Source organism: Protomyctophum parallelum, assembly GCF_964188405.1.
Source record: "Protomyctophum parallelum genome assembly, chromosome: 2".
In the NCBI taxonomy this organism is placed as follows: Eukaryota; Metazoa; Chordata; class Actinopteri; order Myctophiformes; family Myctophidae; genus Protomyctophum; species Protomyctophum parallelum.
In genome coordinates this window covers 35,868,495-35,891,786 of record NC_139699.1, presented here as the reverse complement: position 1 = coordinate 35,891,786, position 23,292 = coordinate 35,868,495, and the positions used below count along the sequence as shown (strand labels likewise).

General features: G+C 41.1%; 2 protein-coding genes across 4 annotated transcripts; one reads left to right on the top strand and one right to left on the bottom strand.

Moving 5' to 3' along the window:
• The first annotated feature begins 7,699 nt into the window (after nucleotides 1-7,699).
• cilp (cartilage intermediate layer protein, nucleotide pyrophosphohydrolase) lies at nucleotides 7,700-15,255 on the top strand. Of its 2 annotated transcripts, XM_083759552.1 has the most exons (9): nucleotides 7,700-7,841; nucleotides 9,172-9,290; nucleotides 10,474-10,524; nucleotides 10,683-10,952; nucleotides 11,162-11,341; nucleotides 11,492-11,797; nucleotides 12,016-12,124; nucleotides 12,222-12,370; nucleotides 12,603-15,255. In XM_083759552.1, the coding sequence occupies exons 2-9, from the start codon at nucleotides 9,221-9,223 to the stop codon at nucleotides 14,966-14,968; spliced, it is 3,501 nt and encodes a 1,166-aa protein (XP_083615678.1). In that variant the 5' UTR covers nucleotides 7,700-7,841; nucleotides 9,172-9,220; the 3' UTR covers nucleotides 14,969-15,255. The 2 variants fall into 2 exon arrangements, with proteins under 2 accessions (XP_083615678.1, XP_083615679.1); XM_083759553.1 differs by lacking the exon at nucleotides 10,474-10,524.
• Nucleotides 15,256-16,246: 991 nt separating this feature from the next.
• Nucleotides 16,247-22,951, bottom strand: eif3jb (eukaryotic translation initiation factor 3, subunit Jb). Of its 2 annotated transcripts, XM_083759554.1 has the most exons (9): nucleotides 22,801-22,951; nucleotides 22,533-22,630; nucleotides 21,156-21,210; nucleotides 20,960-21,054; nucleotides 20,756-20,852; nucleotides 18,201-18,251; nucleotides 17,299-17,475; nucleotides 17,106-17,179; nucleotides 16,247-16,687 (listed from the first exon to the last, which is right to left on the bottom strand). In XM_083759554.1, the coding sequence occupies exons 1-9, from the start codon at nucleotides 22,811-22,813 to the stop codon at nucleotides 16,556-16,558; spliced, it is 792 nt and encodes a 263-aa protein (XP_083615680.1). In that variant the 5' UTR covers nucleotides 22,814-22,951; the 3' UTR covers nucleotides 16,247-16,555. The 2 variants fall into 2 exon arrangements, with proteins under 2 accessions (XP_083615680.1, XP_083615681.1); XM_083759555.1 differs by lacking the exon at nucleotides 18,201-18,251.
• Between the last annotated feature and the right edge of the window lie 341 nt (nucleotides 22,952-23,292).

The window sequence follows — 23,292 nt, the reverse complement described above, 5'->3', positions numbered from 1 at the left end:
AAGCCAACTGGTATGACATCATCAAGCAAACAAGATTGAAACCTTGCACACTACCATAGAATACTAAGGATTATCTTATATCTGTTCATTCAGGTGAAGCAGGACAGGGTGCAGAGTGCAGACCTAAGATATATTGTGAGTTCACATTAAATGCACATGCCTACACTCCGTATTTATTATCTTAACACTGGCAGCATATTTAGCATATTTAACCACTTCATTACAGAGCTTTGTGTGTCTGTGGGTGGCTGGCTGGCTGGGTCTGTCCCTGGCTGGTTCTATTCGAGCATGACAATAGCGTTTGGTTGGTTGTGTCACTGTTGTGCAGCATAAGACACACACACATATTAACTGTATATGATTGGACAGTACAGTACAGTACAGTATAGAGGGACCCCCACACGGTAACCCTGTAATTTCTCGACCGTCTCGGACGCGGGGCGGCTCGCCGGAACCGGGCCGGCACCCTGGCCGCATTCCTGTGGGTCTGGAAGTTTCAGGGACCCCCCGGGGACACCCACACGGAGTTGCACCACTTACTTCACACGGGTGTGATTTTTACAAAGAAAGAAGGCTGCAGCAGATGGAGCTCTCCTCACCAGAATGGACTATGTTTGAATATATTAGCCTGAGGTCCTGAGTAGAAGCCGAAGACAAATGGTGACCGTGCCTTAGCGGTCAAGGCTCCTTGACTCTGAAAGGAACTGCCTGAGGAGTTCAGGCATTTTAAAGTCAGTTTTCTTTAAAATTCCTTTTTAAAACATATACTTAATTTCATTTTTTCTCCCAATTAACTTTATACCAAATAATTCCACTGTTGCGCACCTGCCAGTGAGGAGTCCCCACCTGGAGGATGTTGTGTCTCCATCTTACTCCTACTTCTCCTACTAGTAGTTTATTACTATTATTATTATTATTATTGTGTGTAAGACTGTAAGTACTACCAGCAGCTCTATACACGAGAGCTCTATACTCTACCACTATCTTTCTGCAGTCACTTCCAGTCATCAATTACCTTGTCATCTGCCAATCAACACATCACCTCCTCCTTTCCACCAATTGTGCTTTCACTACTCATTTTCTGGTTCTGCTCTTCTGACTCGACCAACTCAAATCTGTGTGCTGGCAGATAGATATGTGTTGGTCTGCCTCTGCCTATTCTCTCTCATCCACATTATGTATTTTTTTTGTAAAAAAAAAGAAAACAAATCTTTGTAATGACATGATTTGCAACCGGTAAGACAGAGGTCTCTCTCTATAATGCATTATGTTGTAGAAATTTTCACAAGATAAGGGCTGGCTGCCACTTTTGTACTTTTCGGCCAGTAGAATGCACGTCATGTTTTCTAGCTGCTTTGTTATTGTTATCAATATTTTATAACACCAGTGAACCTTGGTTATGAGGCTTGTTTTTGTGTTTTCTAAATACTGTAAATAACTCACAACAGCACCTGGTTGCAAATAGGCAAAATGTTCCTCAGTCAACAGACTGGGCTGGCGCTCTTTTGTACAATCTGAATTGCTGCCTGCAGCCGCTGGCACCAACTCATATAGGCACATAGTATGGCAGAGTTAACTAAACAATTTAGACTGTCTGCATGAGGCAGAGAAGCCATTATGTCTTACTGGCTTTACTAGTATTGCAGCAAAAAACTGCTTTTGGACAGCGAAGTATGGTGGCATGGTATTAAAACAAGTGTCTACATCTGTCTCCCAAAAGGGAGGAAGATCTATCTCAAGGGCAAGCTAGACCACCAGATCTTTCAACAGCTTCCACCCGGCTACCACCAGACTGTTGAACAAGGCCTGATCGCCACATGTCACCAGGCTGACTTGTCAACTGTAACACTTTCCTTTGAATGGACTATTTTTGTTCCTCAAACCAACTCCATTTTGCAGACAGACATAATCTGCTCCAATTCAAGTCTCTGGGGTCTTTAAGATGTTTCTCTGACTTCCCTTCTCCCTTCATGTTCTATTTGCATGCAGGTCAAGATAACATTTAACCTTACATCATCCAATGACCTAGATGAGGCCGGCGAGAATGAGAGCGGCACCCAATTTCCCCCTTGTGCTTGAACACGCACAGAAACATAAATGGGTTGAGCAGGTTGATTTATCCGTTTCCATCTTAGACCATCCATTTGACACAGTTTCCCCCAAGTGTTCGACTGACCAGGGAAAGGTGAAAACACTGTCAGTGTACTGTATACGACTATACGTCTTCAATTAAGCTGCCAGTCAACTTGTGAACCAGCAGTTGTCCTTAAAGAAATTAGATAATATCGTTCAGCCATTGTTCTGATTCAGCTGTCACTCCTAAGGTCTTGGCCAGTCAGCTGGTGGGAGGTTGTGCAGGTGATAACTTACTTACACCAACAGCATGCATGGTGAGCCTCTGTCGCATTTACTATGAAAACCTGAATCTATAACGTCTGTCAGTTAGTCACCCCACACCTCTATATATGGTCAAGCCTCGTGACATTACACCTCCATATATGGTCACGCCTCTTCCCATTTTGGTTACAAATAATACCATCAATGTGATCAGCCCATATTCACTGTCCAATAAGAACACCAAGCAGTTCGTTTTTTGTTTTTTTTAAGATATTTTTTTGCGGCTTACGCCTTTTTATTGATTTTTGAAGGGACAGACAGTAGGCTGACAGGAAACGGGAGAGAGATGGGGGGATGACATGCAGTAAAGGCCGTGTCGGGTCCGGGAGTCGAACCCGCGGCACACTGCGACTGGATCACCAGTCCGGTGCCCAGACCGTTACGCTACGGCCTGGGCCAGCAGTTCGTTTTTCAACCTGTTCTATATGTATACTTGACATTGATAGATGCAGCTGAGGGTCACCAATAAGCATACATCACTATAGAGAGCTTGTTTTCTCTGAGCAGATACGAGTTGGTTTAGAATGCTTTTCACATTCTGCATGCGTGGTTGTTTGATGGGTTAGACCCATTAAATCAGTGCTGCAGAGTTCTGGGAACCTACAGTACAGTACACATACCTACGTGGATGTGCTAAAGAAAGATGCATGGTGTGGAAAGCACAAAAGAGCTGGCCAGATGTATACGGTATGGAGAGTGGAGATGACTGGAGACGCCAACGGTGGACACTTCTGAGGACAACAGAGATTCCACTATATAAGTTTTTGGTAATGATGAATGTTGAAGGAGGAAGTTGTTGTTATGGCTTGGAATGAAACATTGATGAGGAAGGGGGTGGTTCTTCATGGACAGAGAAGAGACAGAGCTACTGTAAGACATGCTGCATGGGGGTTGGTTTAATGACTCTACCAGTGAAAGTATGCAGATCCACCTCTGCTACTTTCATTAGGGGCCCAGCATCACTCAGAGGAAGAGAGACCCCTGTACTTCCTGCACAAGACAATTCACGATTCAAATTCAATAAACTAAGAAATGCAAAAGACATTCAAGTACATTTCAGTGCATATAAAATACAGAATTAGCCTATGTTAAGATATATTCTGTAATGCCTTGCAGGAATGAGTTCTCATAGTTTGTAGCTTTGAGGTTGTTACGTTTAAAACCGGTCGGGACCCATTTGTGGGTTGCGGGTCCATTTTTATGGGTCGCAAGTAATTATCCCCTTTATTGTTTTTGACTATTACAACTAGAACTGCACTCTGTCGAGTGCCTACTTGCGTGTGTGGATTTTATTATTTATATCCAAGAACGAGTAGTAGTCATTACGTCACCATCGAAAACCAATTACACTCTGGCATTGGGTCCTTTAATCCACATATTTATTACGTCATCATTGAGAGCTAGTTATAGGCTACAGATGTATGTAATCTGGCACCACTGCCGTATCAGGCACAATTTGCTGGGACGCTGCATACGCATCAAAGTTGGCGGGACGGCTGGGACGGTGCGTACGGCGCAAAGTAACCACAGTATACCGCTAATCAACTTACAAATTACATATACATAGTATATGTATAACTAGTTCTCAATGATGACGTAAAAAAGATGTGGATTAAAGGACCCAATGCCAGAGTGTAATTGGTTTTCGATGGTGATGTAATGACAATATGTTTTAGTGTTGGGAGGATTAAAGGCAATGCTCCTATGTATACATGTATGTAATCTGGCACCACTGCCGTATCAGGCACAAGTAGTCATTACTGAGATTTGACAGTTGTAGCGGTCGAAAGTATATGCACTCGACAGAGTGCAGTTCTAGTTATTATTATTATTATTATTAATGATAATAATAATAATGGAAACGCCCTGCCCCATTAAAAAGTTTTCATACAAGATCATCTGTAGTACAGTGCAACTTTATCTACAGTGTATACAGTATCTAAGGAAAGTTCCATTAGCATTTATTTAACCATTATAACAATTATATATAACACATGAGATAACACACTAATATAAGTGTGTTTTTCAAGAAAGTCCAGGCAGCACATTTAACATAGCTGTAGTGTAGAGTAGACAGAGAACACAATTACAGACAATAAAGGTTGAAGATTATGCCAGGCTAAATATAAATTTGGAAAACAAACCCTGGAGATTTACCCATTTTCCTAATGATCATCTACCGGTAATTACCTAACTGCATGCATGGAAATGAATGACAATCAACCCAAAGAACTAAAATAGTTGATGGGAAACAAATATGTTTAGGAAGATTGTAAAAACAAATAATAGACCAATTAGAATCGTGTGAGAAGCATAATTTGGGAGACTAATGTAAGTAAGCAGTCTTGTCTGGTGTCTTTTGTTAAACTTAGTTCACCTGTCTGGAATCCAGCTATAGTGTGACAGACCATTGGCAATGATTCAGTCTGTTGCCCAGAGACCAAACATTGTGTTTTCTATGTTGTCTGACTGTTCTTCTCACATCCTTAACCACTACCTCAGTCTGACTTCATTGTTGAGTCATTAAGAGATGATCGCTTGGTGTTATGGTACCAAACATCTTGAACAAACTCACACAAGCATCAGTTCTTATAAAAGATCTTTAACATATGGTTTCCAGATAATGCAGTAACTTGAGCTCCTGTATTTAATCTGCCAGTTTTTTTCTGCTTTTATGTTGAATAAATTACCAGAGCACTATTTCAGAAAAGATACAGCAAGCACATGAATTCCTAAGCCTTGCTTGGAAGGAACTCCCTGTGATATTGTATTGGGAATGCCTAAATTACTTTCTGATTCTAACAGCATAATAACGATTTAGCAGGCAACAAACCTGTTTGCTGACGGCCTGTGCAGAAGAAAACATTCTCTATAGTACTTCTTCCAGCTGAGAAACATTGCCAGAATGATGTCCTTCTTAGCTTTTGCAGACCATGAAAAGGTTGGTCAACTCATCACAGCTTTACATGTCACGGTGAGCCAAGGGGGGGTAGGACCCAAATGCAGGACAGAGAGCAGGTATGTTCAAATTAAATGATTTATTAAAGCTAAATGCAGTCAAGCTACAAACAAAATGAATGAGTAGCCTAGTAGCTGCATGCAGAAATCAGGAAATGCCAAAAATGCTAAAGTTCTTCAAAGCACAAAGCAGTAAACCGAAAGTTTAAAACATGCAAACCTTTCGAAATGCAATAAACAGTAGTCCAAAAATGCAGCCTTTCAGAATAGCAAAAACAGAGAACCAGGACCTCAGGTACAACACAGGGAACAAGGAAGTATGATGTTTGTGGAATGAGTCCAGTCTTATAGGGAGCAGGGTAATTGCAGGAGTGTTCACAGGTGTGGAATGGGCATGGCACTGAAGGGTTGAAGAGGGGGTGGAAACAGGTGTGTGACAATGACTGAGAGGGAATGGAGAGTGGGAGTGGCTGACGTGGAAATGCAGACAGGGGAAGAGTCAAACCATGACGGGATGACGAAACTTCTAGCACAACTGCACAACGATGTCAGACATCGCTGAGAATATCTTGTTTGTAAGGCCAAATATCCTGTCTCGTACGGAAGGCGATGAGTCTCTGGAGCGTACACATACGTTTTATACTTTTTGAAATATTCAACATTAATTGGAACATAATGGGGCCTGGATTGGTCTGAAACTTTGCCCAAATTTGGTGTTATATGTCCTAGAAAGCCTGGCTTTGTGTGTTCCGCCCATGACGTGGCCAATTTTTATGACACAATTCTTTCCTTACAAACTTTCAGGCCAAGTCAATGGCAAATTACGTCACGTGACTTCATCATCATACTGTACATGTTCATCGTGATAAAATGCACCCTTCACTTTGACACAAGCGTGATATTACTATTATAGCCTGAGTTACATTAGTGTTACATCTGGTTACAACAGGTGCTATCCTGATAACATTATGTAGCCACATTGTCCTGGTCCGTCCCTTGTTCTGGTTTGTTGTCTGAATGGATGAGGTTTAAGGTCCACTTTTACAACCTCCTTGGCATGTGCCTTACCTTGTAATTCACTTGATGAGGTAAGATTAAGAAGCTAATGAAAATTATGTGGAAAAACAATGGTCTCTGAGTGCTCTAAACGACATGACTGAAGTTCTAAAACATTCTCCACATCCCATCCGCTGTCTCCCTCCTTTCATGTCTGCCTGCCTTTATCCGTTTTTTGTCGTTATTTCCTCTCTCTATCACTCACACTCTCTAGCTGTCTAGCAGCACACACGCATGCTCAGGGACATTGTGGGAAACAGTACTTCTGTATTAGGTTTTAGGTGGCACTCAGGGATGATATTTTGGTATTATTATAATATGTGCAATGCACATTATTGAATACGAGTGTGTGGATGTTCTGTAGGTTTGGGTAAATCAGTGTGTTTAATTGTCTCCACCAGGCCGAAGGCATGGGGAGAGTATGCTTTGCACTCCGTCCGTGTGTCATTGTGTTGTGTGTGTCCGTGTGTCTGTCCATCTGTGTACAGCTAATCTCCGGCAGCGTAGTCCAGAAAGGAAGTGAGCCCAGTGTCGATGACATCAGAGACACTGGGCTCACTGCTAAAATCTAAAATATCGAAAACCACATATTACACATATAAAGACCCACAGGAAAGTGTTCTGAATCTGTGTTCTAAAGTGTCCCTTTAACACAGCGTCCGATTGTGGTGAAACTGTGCACGCATCTTCTCACTAGGCTGTGGATGAAATGCCACTTGACATTAAAAAAAAAAAGCTCCTATCCTGGTGGAGACCTGTGCACCGAGGGGCACTTTTAGTTGTGATTAACAGACTGTTGAAGAATACAAACTAATAAAAATGTCACATGAGATGAGAACTTTCCAGTTACCGGTATTTGAATAATATATATATTTTTTGTCCATTGTCCTTTTCTACTGTGTAGAAATACATGCAGGACATAAGGAAAACAATCTCGGGTCCTTGCTTAAAATTACTTTTAAATATAAGTAATGATTCCACCAGTAGCACAGCCATTCTTTCTATGTGCACAACACATGTATACCAAGCTTCTCGCTTCTGGCTCACACAGAGTACTCTGGCATCATTATCTTTGTCCAGAGCAGCGTTATAACCACAGATAAAACATGTTTAAGTTTCATAATGTATGATAACTAGTCTAGTTTAATCTATAGTAAAGAAAGATCTAAGCCTAAATTATACATCTGCAACCATCTGACATCCTGTGACACATTTCCAAGAAAAAGAGGGAGGGTTCCTGAGGCAGACTAAAAGCTAGAGCCTGGGAAAAGGGATGTTCTACAACAGTAAAGAAGACAAGGAGGAGGTTTATATAAGAGAAAGGGAAAAATTAACTGAGAGTGTGAGGGCAGTGTGAGAGAAGGAGAGAGAGCGAGAGAGAGGGGGATTTCTTATACAAGTTTGCCCTGAAAACTCCACACAACAAAAAGGTAAGAAAAAATATATCACGTATCATTTATCTAACCAGTGTTCACATGTACAACAATCAATAGTAGTAGGGCTATAAATGTTACTTGATTAATCTAATTGGTGATTACCTGCACAATTTGCTTGATTCATCAAGACATTTTTCAATTGCAATCAGTACGGCAACATTAAATGGGCAGTTCATTAGAGAATGCAAGGTAACATTTTCACTTCATTATGAACCATTAGTGACACATGTGTCACTAATGTGTTGTGTTGAATGATTCTATCAGACTAACTACTACTCCATATAATAATCAACCATGAAATCTACTCTTAGCTGCAGTACAGAGTACATTGTACGACAAAATTATGTTCTTTAATATTCAAAGTTAAGCAGTCTGTGGGTATGACGTGTGTGTGTGTGTGTGTGTGTGTGTGTGTGTGTGTGTGTGTGTGTGTGTGTGTGTGTGTGTGTGTGTGGGGTGGAGGATTGCGTGGTCCGGTGTTTGGTCAGTAGATGCAGAAATGTTTTAGAGGTCCCTTGACAAATGGTGATTGCAAACACAGATGTTGTAATCTGAGTGGGGTTCTGTGGACACACACACAGCCATAATGTTCTTTCACTCTGCAGACTGCATGGATCTCTGTTGTACAGCATTCAACTGCTCTGAGGCCTCACAATGAGACAGCAAGGAAAGAATGCTTGGACTGTTTGTGGTCTAGATTTGGACTATCCATCTGATCAGACTGACTACCAATACTTACAGTATATTAATGAGAATATCAATAGGTCCAGAGTTTGTTTTAATTGTTTCAGATAAAAAGTGCATTGATCACTGAAACCTTGATACAAAGCATATACAGCAGGGATGCCCAAAAAGTAGATCGCGATCTACTGATCACAATTTAAGCCTGTGCAGGCAAATCGCATTACATGCCCCTAAAGAATATCTAATTCTACAGATATCTGTGCATCTGTCTGTCATGGTGACTTGATCAAAAGAGTACCTATTCCATTTCTTCGCCTCTATTTCCTATTCCAAATGCATTTGTCTTATAGTTATATGTAATGCAAACTCTGCTATTCCAAAGCTCAGGTACATATTTAAACTATTTTCAGCAATGGTATAATATTTTTTCCGGTGGGTAGGTCTTGTTGAGCTCATGAGTCATTTTGAAAGTATAGCTCTCAAGTCATAAAAGTGTGGGCACCCCTGATCTACAGCATATATACATTCAAAAGGCAAATGTGCTGTGTTTTGGAATACTGTAAATCATTGAATCTTGTGCTGTGTATATTCATTTCAGTATGACTTTTACTGATCTGTTTTTTTTGCCTTCATCTTCCAGAGGTCACCAGAGGTTAAAGTGCAGAGGTCGTAAACAGCGGTGTGCCAGAATGTCAGCCTGGCCTCTCATTCTAGTCGTGGGAATCACCTCTGCTGCTGTTGTTACTGCTGTAGCTCAAGGTTGGTACCGCTAGGGTTGGCAAGAACTGTGATATACTATTTAATTGTTTTTGTCATTGAACATTGGAACATAATGTTGACTTGTAGGCTTCATAAAGAAAAGTTGCACAGAATATAATAAATTACAGAAATATGGCAAGAAATTACCAACATATAACGTTATACTTTCGATTCCTTTTTTAAATAGTGGAAATTCTAGTTTGCCATCCATCGCATTGAGACTTTTAGATCTCTTATTTCCGCATTTAAAAAATGTATGTACGGTATGTATGAATATTTCAACTTCTAAACAATTAGAGATATTATGACAATTATGCAAATTGATTGTGATTATCTCAAATAATTGCGATCAGGTGATTATGAAATAATTGTGACAGGCCTGCATACCAGGATTCATGTTTTCCTGCTCACTGGCAATAAAATCTCTCCAGTCACACCACTGTCTCGCATTTGTCTTATACAAACACAATACAAAACATGTATTATTGAGTATTTTATATAAGTTACCTGGAAACATTTAGAAACAATGGAGGCAGGACCCTGATTTTGGTGGTAACACTTGGACAATGAGTAACTACAGTATCTCTGTTCAAGTGTCCTTTGTTGACGTTGAGGGAAGAAATTCCATCTGAAGGCAGAAAATTGCAACAATCAACCAACAGACACTCTCAGTTGTCCTGACAAATAGAGTACCAGCCCAATATTTGAATTGGGAGTGATGTGAGGACAACAGTTTGTCAGCATGAACACACATTCATTGTGAAATTGTCAACATCAACCTATAGACGCTGACTGACAGTACAAAGAAACGTTCCAAACTTTAAAAGTGAACAAATAATCATACTATAATTATGATTAACATACAAGGCCATTGACGTTTTCCGTTTTTCACTGTCAGAAGAACGTCTCTGTTAGCAGTGTGTATTTCCAAAGTATACATGGCAGTGGATCAGCATGTGAGGATGTACTGTAGTTGGTGGACGTCCATTCCATGTGACTAAAACATTTAGAGCATATAGAGTAAAATAACACTCATAGTTCATGATGTCCCAATGATAATGCATTGTAATTACCGGTATAATAATTTCAGGGAAATACAATTTACAATGTTCACGGTTGTTAAATCATCCCTTGAATGAATGAACATATATGGGTTAACCAATAAGGTTTGTGTGTCTTATAGGAACATGGAGAAAAGACAGTTTATCAGGCCCCGCTGTATACCATTCTGAGGGTAACTTTCACCTTCCAGCAAACCATAAGATTGCCTTCCCTTGGTTCACTGTGACTTCTGTCACATGCAAAACATGCACCATTATAACTAAGACAAAGGCAATGAAAATTACTTTTGAAGGTTTTTATTTTTTAACTATTTCTATCATCTGTTTCCAGATAACTATGAGTGGACAACATGGTTCAATGTTGATCACCCTGGAGGCCGTGGAGACTATGAGCAACTAGAGGCCATACGCTTTTATTACCGCGCCCGGGTCTGTAATGCTCCACGAGCTCTGGAAGCTAGAACCACTGACTGGATACCTGCCCGTAACACTGGGGAGAAGGTCCACGCTGACCCCAGCGTGGGCTTCTGGTGCCTAAATGATGAGCAGGGTCCTGGACGCAATTGTTCCAATTATGCAGTCCGATTCCTCTGTCCCAAAGGTTGGTCTCTTCATGGTCCTACTGTAAAGTTTGGTTTAATAAAGCAAGATTCAAGAAATGAATCTGTAGTATTTCAAACATAGGGGAGTAAGGGACAATATCAGTATGAAACTATGAAAATGCTGATATCACATAATTATTTCCTTGAATTCAAACTGACATCACTGACATTAGAACCATTATGAGTGTAATGCTTTATTTTCCTTTAGATAACAGTCTGACTAGTCAGGGGACCTGGGGACCCTGGTCAGACTGGAGCTCATGCCCAGCTCTGTGTGGACAGGTGGGTGTCCAGGTACGCTCCAGAAGCTGCCAATCCCAGTCTCTGCCTTGCATTGGCAATAAAGTTGAGGGGAAAGCATGCAATGGACCTGACTGCCCGGGGACAGGTAAACCAACTTTAGATTTTCATCTAATCTAGAGTTTGCTAATGTTCAAGAACGATTATTATTCCTTATGGGAATAGTTATCCCACACAAAAATACATAACATAACCTGTCATGTTTTATGACGGTGTATTTATTTTTGTTGCCTTTTAGATTGCTCTCTGCGGTGTGTGAAAGGAAAGGTGAATGCTGAATGTGATGCCTGTATGTGTCAAGAACACACGCTGTTGGGCTCAGTCCGTAGTTCTGGAGGGCTCATAGCTGCAGGAGCAGCCATCCTCCGCACCGGTAAACTCCTTACTCTCACTGACCACAACGGACACTTCCGCATCCCTGGCATTTGCCCTGATGGTAACACCACTCTGATGGTCAGCCTCCAAGGCCATGCCCCACACACAGTGCTTGTGCCCCACAGCTCTGAACGCACCTCTGTGCTCAGTGTCCAGCTGGAAAGAGCAGGTACTGTCTCGAATACAGTATTCCTAGTTTGTCTTTTAAAATAATCAAATGCATCATTTCATTTGTATCTTAGGACAAAGCATTTGAATGGAGAAAAACAGCACTTAAATGTGGATAGAAATTTAAAATGTATTTAGTAAAGGATCATTTTATTCCCAGCCCAAGCATTTTATAATGTGTATATTTTGCTTTTGTGAAATGATGCTGTGATCCCTTAGAGAAACCTCATGTGTTGAAAAACCCTGAGAACAAAGTCAGAAGAGAGGGACAAACTGCTGCCTTCTGCTGCAAAGTGGCAGGAACACCCCAGCCAGATCAGTATCAATGGTAAAACAAATCACATCAGACATACCTAGCCCACAAAACATCATCCATTATAATGACAATACATTCTATACAAACTCCATCATTCCTTACCCAACAGGTTCCATAACAACAGTCTCCTGGAGTCACACCCTGATAGCATGTTGGTTCTTAAAGACCTGCATGCTGATCAGGCTGGAGAGTACTACTGCAGAGCCAGTGGTCCAGCTGGAGCCATCAAGACCAAACCAGCCACTCTAACTGTCCTAGGTCTGCTCCTCCGAAAAAGTGGCACATCACATAATAATAGAACACAAAAACATTATAGGAATAAACGGATGTGAACCTGGAAAAGAAAGATTATACATAACATAATATTTGATATTTGGTTAACTAGTAACAAATTTAAGGTGAAACCTATTTAAGACCCTAAAATGTGAATGAGTTGAGAATAGGCATGTGTAACGGTTTTGATTTCTGCCTCTCTCTCTCTCACACACAGGTAAAGACGAGCCTTCTTGTAATCCAAGCCCTGAGTCCCACCTCATCCGTCTTCCTCATGACTGCTATCAAAACAGCACTAACTCGTTATACTATGACGTAGGCAAGTGCCCTACGCACAAATGTGTGGGACAGCTGGACAATGGGATCAGATGTAAGGACAGTGTAAAGTATTGCTGTGGAGTGGCAAAGATGGAGAAGAGGCAGCTAACCTGTCAGGGATACCAACTGCCCACCATGGTGGTTACGGAGTGTAGCTGTCAGAAATGTGTAGACACCAAGGCCATTGTTCGTGGCAGAGCCATTGCTGCAGATACTGGGGAGCCCATGAGGTTTGGACATATCTACATGAATGGAGTCAGAGTCAGCCGCACCGGATACAAAGGTACCTTCTCCATCCAGGTCCCCCCTGATACAGAGAGGCTAGTGTTGACCTTTGTGGACAACATGCAGAAATTTGTCAACACCACAAAGGTGCTCCCATTTAACACCAGAGGGGGCGCCGTCTACCATGAGATCAAGCTCCTAAGGAAGAAATCTCCAGTGACTATCCTCTCCACAGAAACCAACTTTCTGGAGCTAGGGGAGGTGGAGGGCCAGGAATCTATGGTCCAAATCCAGATTCCTCCAAACTCATTCTACAAACAGAACGGAGAGGTTTTCATGGGTCAGGTTAATTCCAGTGTCACTTTTCTAGACCCCAGAGATGTGTCCACAGCCGCAGCGGCCCAAAGTGATCTAAACTTTGTGGGAGAAGAAGGTGACACCCTTCCACTGAGAACCTATGGGATGTTCTCTGTGGACTTCAGCGATGCCGACGCTGGTGAGCCACTGAATGCAGGTTCAGTGAAAGTATTTCTGGATTCTGACCAGGTGAAGATGCCAGAGCACCTCAACAGCATGAAACTATGGTCCCTTAACCCTGACACTGGCCTGTGGGAGGAGGAGGGAAGTATGCAGATGGAGAAGAAAAGAAGAGGGAAACGAGAGGAGAGAACCTTTCTTATAGGTAACATGGAGATCAGAGAGAGACGTCTATTTAACCTGGATGTCCCAGAGAACCGAAGGTGTTACGTCAAGGTGAGGGCCTTCCGCAGTGAGCGCTTCACGCCCAGTGAGCAGGTGGAGGGAGTTGTTGTCAGCCTTATTAACATGGAACCCACTGCTGGTTACTCATCTAACCCACGTGCCTGGGGACGCTTTGATAGTGTTATCACTGGCCCCAATGGAGCATGTCTTCCTGCTTTCTGTGATGAACAGAAAGCCGACGCTTACTCTGCTTATGTCATGGCAAATCTCGGTGGAGAAGAACTAGAGGCAGTTACATCTTCCCCAAAACTCAATCCTAACCTCATTGGAGTACCTCAGCCATACTTGAGAAAGCTGAACTACAGGCGGACTGACCATGACGACGCAAGGGTGAAGAAGACAGCATTTAGCATCAACTTGGCAAAGCCAACCCCCAACACAGCCGAGGAAGGCAATGGACCTGTGTACTCTTTTGAGAATATGAAAGAATGTGAGGAGGCTCCGTTCAGCGCAGCACACTTTCGCTTCGCCAGGGTGGAGGGAGACCGCTATGACTACAATACCGTACCATTCAATGAAGATGACCCTATGAGCTGGACAGAGGACTATCTGAGCTGGTGGCCCAAGCCTATGGAATACCGTGCCTGCTACGTCAAAGTGAAACTCAACAGCCCCCACGAGCTCAACGTACGGTCTCGCAATATGGGCGGCACCCACCCCAGGACAGTGGGCCAGCTGTATGGCCTCCGTGACATTCGCAGCATCCGTGACTTGGACCACAACACTGTGTCAGCAGTGTGCCTGGAGTTCAAGTGCAGCGGAATGCTGTACGATCAGGAGCGTGTAGATCGCACCCTGGTGAAAGTGATGCCACAGGGAAGCTGTAAGCGTGACAGTGTCAATTCCATGCTTCAGGAGTACCTGGTCAACCACCTGCCTTTAGCGGTCAATAATGACACCAATGAGTTCACGATGCTGGCCCCCCTTGACCCTCTGGGTCACAACTATGGTATCTACACTGTGACCGACCAGGATCCTCGTACAGCCAAAGAGATTGCTCTTGGACGATGCTTTGATGGCACCTCCGATGGTACGTCCCGTGTCATGAAGACTAATGAAGGCATAGCCCTGACCTTCACGTGCGGTGACAAGGAGGTGACACGTCAAAGTGTGTTTCAGGCCTTGCAGAATTCCCCTGGACAACAATCAGTGACAAGCGTGGTCAGAGGAGACAGCAGGCAAAATCGCCGCCGACAGAGAGCAGGCAACACACTCCGCAACAGTCGTAGACGCAGCACTAGGAATTCTATGGGAAAACGTACACAGACAGCAAGCTAGGAAGGAAAATACCATAGTTTAGGGCTCTATACTAGAAACCGTCTCAACAGTCAGTATTGTGTTCATGTGGATTTCTTATATTAACGTAGTAATAAAAGTTACCAATTTAGGTGGATATCATTCTGAAATATTTTATAATTGAAAAAGGTACTTACAACTACTTTCCCAGGGATCAAGAGGGTATTTTGTTCGGGTTACAGTATACATCTTCATCTGTACTGTGATATATTTACTTGAAATTGTAAATAGAGTATTTATTACATATCATTAAAGTTTGTAACCACTGAGTTGTGTCTAACCCATTAAATGAAAACAAAACAAATAAAACTAGTCAAGTTTAATTAGCAGCCCATTGTCCATTTCATGTCTTCTGGGCAAATTAAATGTTATTTCAGAACTAGCTACTGTCTGCCTAAAACTTTCTACCATGACAAAATATACCATACGACAAATGGCACATTCTTATCCCCGTTACCAGTAATAAGAACATCATATTTGGCCCTTTCAACCAGAGATTTATTAAATTACTGGAGATGCATATAAAACATTGCAGATGCTGGTATCTTCCAATGTAAATAATCCAATTGTCCTTTTAACATTTAAACTGGTCAATTATTAGAAAAGAGGAGAAATACGCCCCTTCCTACTAACTGTAGTTCAAAAGAAGACATTGTGGGCTGAAGCCCGAGCCCCCGCTCCTCATCACACTTGATACAAGCCTGCAGAAGCAATGATTAGGAGACCAGTTGAAGCAAGTCAATCAACTTTCCTGATCCATACTTTGTCTGCATTAGTAGAAATCAAATTAGTAAATTATGTCTCATGCACAAAAAAATACCTATAAGCAACCTTTGCTTCAAATTGTCAAGGATATTCCAGAGATGTATCCAGACAAATGGCTGTGAATAATACAAGTTATGTGTATTAGATGTCTATCCCTTTAGTGAATGTGTATGCCGTGTCAAATTTAAACTACCACTCAAATGTACTTTTAGGTTTAATGCTTCAACATTGCAACCTTCCAAGTGTAACGGAATATGTATGTAAAACCTTCTGTATATGGCCACTACAGTTATAGATACTATATACTTTCCTGTAAGAATTCACAGGTAAAGTTAGATACCTATAATATTTACAGACATTCCGGAAAAAGAAATTTGCATAGAACCTCATTTGTTTCTATGTCACTACACTTGTAACTGCAATACTTAGTCTGTCATTTTGACAGGAGCAACATTTCATTTCATCAAAAATGAGTCCTACAAAACACAGACAACAGCAGTTAAAACATTCTTCATTGAAGCTGCATTACCCAACAAATAGTAACTGGTGTAAGAGTGTAATGTCGTCTAACTTTTCAGAGTTAGTTGGAGGCTGAATAAAACAGAGAAAAAGGCCATTCCATATGTATGAACATAAAGAGTTGGTGAGACTGGATGCTCCTGGTATAGTTCCTCTGGTCATTGAAGCATAATGTAGGGGGCAACACATAGTTCAGGTTTTCCAGGATGGCACTGGACAGCATGAGAAGGTACAGCTGCATTTCTAGGATTGGAGGGGAAAGGGGCAGTGGAGTAAGAGCCGATGTCACATGAAGTCCTCATAGTCTTGAGCGTAGCCACCAAGGTCATACTCAAGGTCGTCCCTCATCTTTGCTTTCGAACCACCACCTGCAATGACTGCTTTCTTGCCGGCTTTCTTTTTTCCTGCTTTGTTTTGCTGTGGAAAATAAAGTGCTTAGTTTTACAATCATCTGCTCATGGGCTCAATTTGGCTAAGAAAATAATTTAGATGCAATATCTGGTTAACCACACAAGAGAAGCCACAGGGTTGGGTTAATAATGAAAACTCATAATAGAGCAACTGGTTCGATAATGATGTGCTGCTGGTCACTTAACATAAGTTGAGAAACTCACATACTATAAGTTGAGAAACTCACATACTATAAGACAGGTTATAGTATCTTTGATCTCATAAACACTTGAGACCAGTCTATTTCACAATATTAACAAGATGTTGGAAACTGGGGGGTTTCTGGCACATGCACAGCTATGGAGGGAGATAGGTAGGTAGACAGCACCCTCTACTGAATATACATACTAACTACAGGGGCTAGGGAAAATAGAAAGTCACTTACTTTATCTATTTTTTGTTTTTCAATAAGTAGCGCTGCCAGAGAATTACTGATTTTCTTCAAATCCTCTATTTCCACTGAGAAAGAAAAAAAGACAATTGTACGTACATGAAGTCTGCCACAGATTAAGGTGATAATATACAAAACATTAATAACCAGCAGTGTATCTGCAGTGATCATATGATGTTGAACTTACATGAAATAGAGAGCTCCCGAAACATTGAGTCCAAGAAATTTGAATAATGCACAGACTTTTCAAATTGGGTTATCTTCTCTCTTAGCATTTTTTCAAATTCTGTGAAATCATCTTTGGAAGATGGACACATGGCATCAATTCCTGTGACAGTGACACTGTTTGTAGTGCTGCTGATACCTGACAACAGAAAAAGGAAAATTATCAATTTTAGCCCAAACATATAGTAAATACAGAAAATAACTGTTTCGCAAATGTTCTCCAAAAACATCATGTTAAGTATCACGTCAACCAGGACCAAAACCTTTAAGCGTTTGTCTGCACAAAAGTGCACCAATATAATTTTACAAATTGTGTATTTTATTGTATGTAATGTTTTACTTGGGCATCTAAAATGAGATGCTGCATCTCAAGGGGTATCCTCTCAATAAATACTAACCACACAAACCAAATCATCTCATATTGCTACTTTCATGATGTGATGAAACAGAATAACATCCAGTCATGAATTAGAATAATGTCCAATGAATCTCTTATTTACACCAACATTGTTTACGTTAAGGATTTAAGTACTTACATAGACCATCACCACATTAGTCGACAAACCCACAAGCAGCCAGTTAGTCAATGCAAGGATGCTACCATCCATGTATAGTGCGATTTCACTGAACTGCACATTGTGATTTGTGCCCCGAATACCATTTTTCAAACTTCAGATAGTCTATTTTTCTAACTAATAGAGTTAATAGAGTATTCGTTATAAAGTAATAAGCCAATAATTCAAATCAAGGGCCTTGGTTAGAATTGGCATTTTAGCAGAAGCCAGCAAGTTATAGTAAAAGCAGTGATTCAAATCCCAAGACCAAATCACAACATCCAAACATGCAGCTGCACTGGCATCGTACCTGCCGTTGGTGATTTTGTACCACCTGGCGTTGGTACAAAATCAGAAACTCCTGAAAAAAGTTGCATTTTAGTTTATAATCTTTGCATATAAATAATATTTTTCCAGTGCATCTCTGTTACACCAATATTGTTCTTGTTTAGTGGTATTTATGACCTGTATTTATAAAGATCGCCATATCAATTTAGGCATTTAGCAGAAGCTGCCATGTCAATTTAGGCATTTAGCAGAAGCTCAGAGCGAGTTACAAGTGTGAAATTAGTAAATAGCATGAACCCTAATCAACAAATGACAATGTAAATATTAAATAGTATAGTCACATAAGTACAGTGCAAAGCAAACAATTTAGTGCCTCAAAGAACTACAGTAAATCACCCACTGCCTTGCCTTTCTTTACCTACAAACTGCTTCAGAATGTTAGCGTAATTGATTTGCCGTTTCTTTTATTTTTAACATGAATCGATCATCAACTATACACTGCAATGGCACCTTGTCTCTACCAAGTAAAGAAATGATAGTCATTAAGAGTCAAAATTGTAGGCCATGGATGGCCAACCACCTGTTTTTGATCTACCACTACCAGGTGATAGCATTGTCACGGTGTGGGGAATTTCCCAATAATAACTAAATGGATGTCAACACAGAATATCCCAAATTAATTACTTTAATATATTGTGTGCCGGGCATCCTGCATTAATATTGTTGTCTTACTCAATATACCTGGCAATGACTCAGAAACAGGTGCTGACCACTGGATTTATTTAACTGTTTAAAAGAGAGGAGGAGGCACGGCGCCATAACTTAGTTTTATTTTCGGTGTGCAAGTAACATACTCTGTGTGCGCCCACAAACGGTGTAACACCGATAACACTGCATACCAGGTGATGAGACTGAATACTGGGGAAATCATCTGAGTTCTTAAAAACAACTATTAACCATTCTAGTTTGATATTAATGTCAACTACAGATGGTCAGAATGTACCTTGACATTATTATTTAGATTCAATTAAATAATTCAGCATTATAATAATTATATGAAAGCAATATATTAATGGAAACAACAAATTGTGCAGCCTTGATGTAGGCTTGATCAAAATCCATTAATAAAACTCTTATTTACACCTACAATTTCTGACTGTTCTTGGAGCCTTGGCCGTTCGGGCAACTTCAGTTTTCAATGTAATCATGACGGGATGCAGGGATGGTCTTTTAGATGAGTCCCAGGGACATTTTGAGTCCCACTCTAACGACATGAGTCATATTTTGCCATTTTTACAAATTGCAGCATTTAAATCCCATTTCATTTTATATGGTTATAAATCATGTAGAAAACAGAAGAAATTATTATAATAACTAAAGCTAGCAAAATAAACTAGAATAAAAAACTGTACAGTAGTGCATCCCATTGATGCAGAGGTCGTTGTTTTATTGTGTCCCTTAACTATAAACTGCGTTTTGGGATGCAAAATGCACCCCATTTCAATCTCTGGTCTGAGAAGCAGTTTTCACTTAAGACGCTTGCCATGTCCATTATGGCCAAAGGGCACATACAGTCACTCCTACACATTAGCCGGAATATCCACAAACCTGTGGAGGATTTATGGAAACAGATGATACAATCCTCTTCAGCTGTATGTGCACAGTGAATTAACGGTTAATTCAATAATTAAAATACGGTATAAATGCCCTGCCTATAATAAATGTTTTCAGTAGCTCGTCTCAAAAGTGCACAGTAACTAATTAAGAAGACCGGTCAGGTCGAAACATGTTGGCATTTTCAATCTGTATAGTTATATAAAAGTATTACTACTTTCAGTACTTGGGATTTTCTCATTTTGCTGTGCAGGACCTTTGCAATAATAGAAAGTATAATTCCCAGCCCGATCTCACCCAAACAAGGTGAAATAAGACGGATTGGTAATTCCGTACATATACTACAAGAAAACCCCAAAATCGTACAGATTTTTCAAGTGACTTCAGACCAAACAAACTTGTTCAGACTAGTCAAAGACTACTTAAAACTGCCAGATGCAACAAACTAGCATTTTTTTTTATCTGCACAAAACCAGTCTGCCGACATTATTTTCCACCATGCAAATTGCAGAAAGCCACGCTGGTTGGCAGTGTTGCCACTTCTGCTTATTATATAATTTGACAGCGACGGAGGTGTGGCTTTCACTAGTAATGTATGAACGGAAATGCCAATCTGTGTTATTTCACCATGTTTGGGTGAGATCGGGTTGACATGATTTACGATACTGCGCTATTGGGTTATAACTCGGCTGGGGCTGAGTCGGCTCAATCGAACGTCGCAATGTTCACCACGGCAACTCGTTCGCTTTAGCTCGCTCGGTGGTGGCTCTCGGGGCTCATGTTTGCTTGAGACGGCGCCCCTCCGCTGTGGCCTATGGGGAGGGTTCAGTGTAATATGTATGGGTTTGGGGGTTTTCTAGTAGTGTATATACGGAATTGCCAATCTGTGTTATTTCACCGTGTTTGGGTGAGACAGGGTTGATAATTTCAGCGGAGTCAGCTAGAAAAATCTATTCATCTTACCAAAAGCTTCTTCTGCTAGTTTCAGGTCGGCTTCCTCCTGTAACTTCTTCACCCTGAACTTTTCTTCTAGTTGATCTTCAGCCGAAAGCTCTTCATGCTTTAGGAGAAGATTCAAAGTGAGAATAATATTATTATGGGTATGATAATCTGAGCTCCAATCTTTAAATTATGAAAAACAGACAGATGAACAGGAAAAACACTTACTTTCATCTTCTTTTCTTCTTCTTCTTGTTTCTTTAACTTTTTTTCTCTCTCTTTAATTTTTTCCATCAGCTTTTTCTTTTCAGACACCTTTGTCTCTGAAAACAATAATTTTGAGTTGACTTGCAAACTTGAATTGCAATTACAAATTAAATGTAAATGAAAAAAATGCTGCAATGTAATACAAAAACCTTCACACCTGCTTTTTTTGCCTCCGCTTTTTTCGCCTCCTCTTCCTCATCATCCCAGTTGTCCTGTAGGGAAATTCAGGGAGGGAGGCAATTGATAATAGTACTATCAGCTAACTATAGTACTAACTCTACAAATCACTATTTAACACAACATATACACATATTTATATATATATATATATATATATATATATACATATACATATACATATACATATACATATACACAATAAACATGGAATAGAAATAGACTAGAAATAAAATGAACAATCTAGGAGTTGGAATATGTCAACATCATAGCCCAGTGTTTTGCACTGGTGACATTTACAGAAACGTTTGTGTAGTGTACACCTTATTCAATGAACAGACACTATGGACAATTGAAGTGGTCTGGCCAGTCGTTTCCATAGTAGAATTACCTGAAGATTCTAGACTGTAGCTGGGAGAATAATCAAGTTTCTATGAAAACTATGAAGAGGAAATAACAAGAAATTATTTCGTCATACAGGGCGATCACCCAGCTGAGTTGAGTCATCACCAAATCATGATTTCATATTCATGTGGCTATGCTTGTTAGCAAGCTAATAACGCCTGCCTCACGTTGAGTTTCCACGTTCAGAAATTTGAGGGACGAGTAATTTCATAATATAATGTAGACAAGTTGTTGTATTGGCGTGATGTTAGGTAGGCTATTACTGACAACATTACATAACGCCAGTATATAACGGCAAACACGTTCAAGTTCACGTAACAACAGTAGTGGCCCGGCAGCAAGTATAGCCAGTTAGCCAACAGCCATTGTCATTGATTGCCGCTTACAAATAAATAGTAAACAAGCGAAGCAAATGGGAGTCAAGTTTAATCCACACTCGTCAAGTGACACAAAAGGCATAAATTAAACGTTTTAGGCCATATAGTCAAACAGCTGCTATGCTAATTAGCAGCACGTTAGCACGACTGTGGTAGCACTAGCAGCTGTCCGATTCATGGATGAGCCACATGAGTTGGCGTGACGAGATAGCAGCACGTTGACTTAGCTTCATACCACAGTTTTATTATTGTTTATACTTCGTCACGACCCGTTTCGCTCGACCAAAAAAAGGGGGTCTTTTCGAACACGTAATTTCTGTCGGGTGAAAGAGTCGCGCGACGAACTAACACACAGTACATTGAGATTATATGAAAGTATAGCCCTCAACGCTAGCGCAAGCTGTCAGACATGGTGGTGGCATGGAATGGACACCGACCGGCCGGAGCTAGCATGAATAAGCTAGCGAAACAGCCTTAAACAGCTCAATGTATCGTGCCCGACAAAATAATGGTCTCCACCGTCGTTCTCACAACCGGGACACGTCGGTGACAGTCGAGCCGCTGCCGAACTTTACCTTGACATCTTCCTCTTCGTCCTCTCCTTCCCATTTATCCGCCACTACCGCCTTTTTTATCGGTGTCGGTAGGTCTGGTTCTTCGAAGCTCTCAGCGTCTATAACATAAACAAAAAAAACATACAAATTGGGGGACAATCAAAAGTCTACGCGGAGTAATTTACCCGTAACCTTACGGGACGTGTTCATCCATGTACAGGTCTCGAAATAAACCTTCGACAGTACGGGAAATAAGTGGAAAATGCGTTCTTAACTTTAGTTTTCTTACCCCAGTCCGCCATGTTGGCTGTGTTGGTTGGTGGTGTGTGACAGTCAGATAATCAGCACCTAGCCTCGGTCCCAGCCTTACTCATGCTGCTCAGTGCTCAGCAGCAGCCAGCCACACAGCTTGAGTCAGCGCGAGGAGGATTTCGCTCCACGAGCACGAGCCAGAAAATAGCCCGATCTACAAGCTCAAAACGCGTCGCAACAGTGACGCGCTGTGAGCTTGTAGATCGGGCTATTTTCGGCGCGCGACACTGGCGGCGCGCAGCCAAGTATAATGAAATCAGGCATCAGGTTTTCAGAATTCAGACACAACTCCTACCTTCTGGACTGCACGAGCACGTATGCTCAGTTAAAACATAAACTCCTACCTACAGTTACAGTACCTTCTGGTACTGGTTATAGGTTTTAAAACAAAAGAAAAGTGTGCTTGGTCGTGAATCGTGATAAATTATTCTGCAGTTGTAGATTATGTATCAATGTAAATGATGTAATG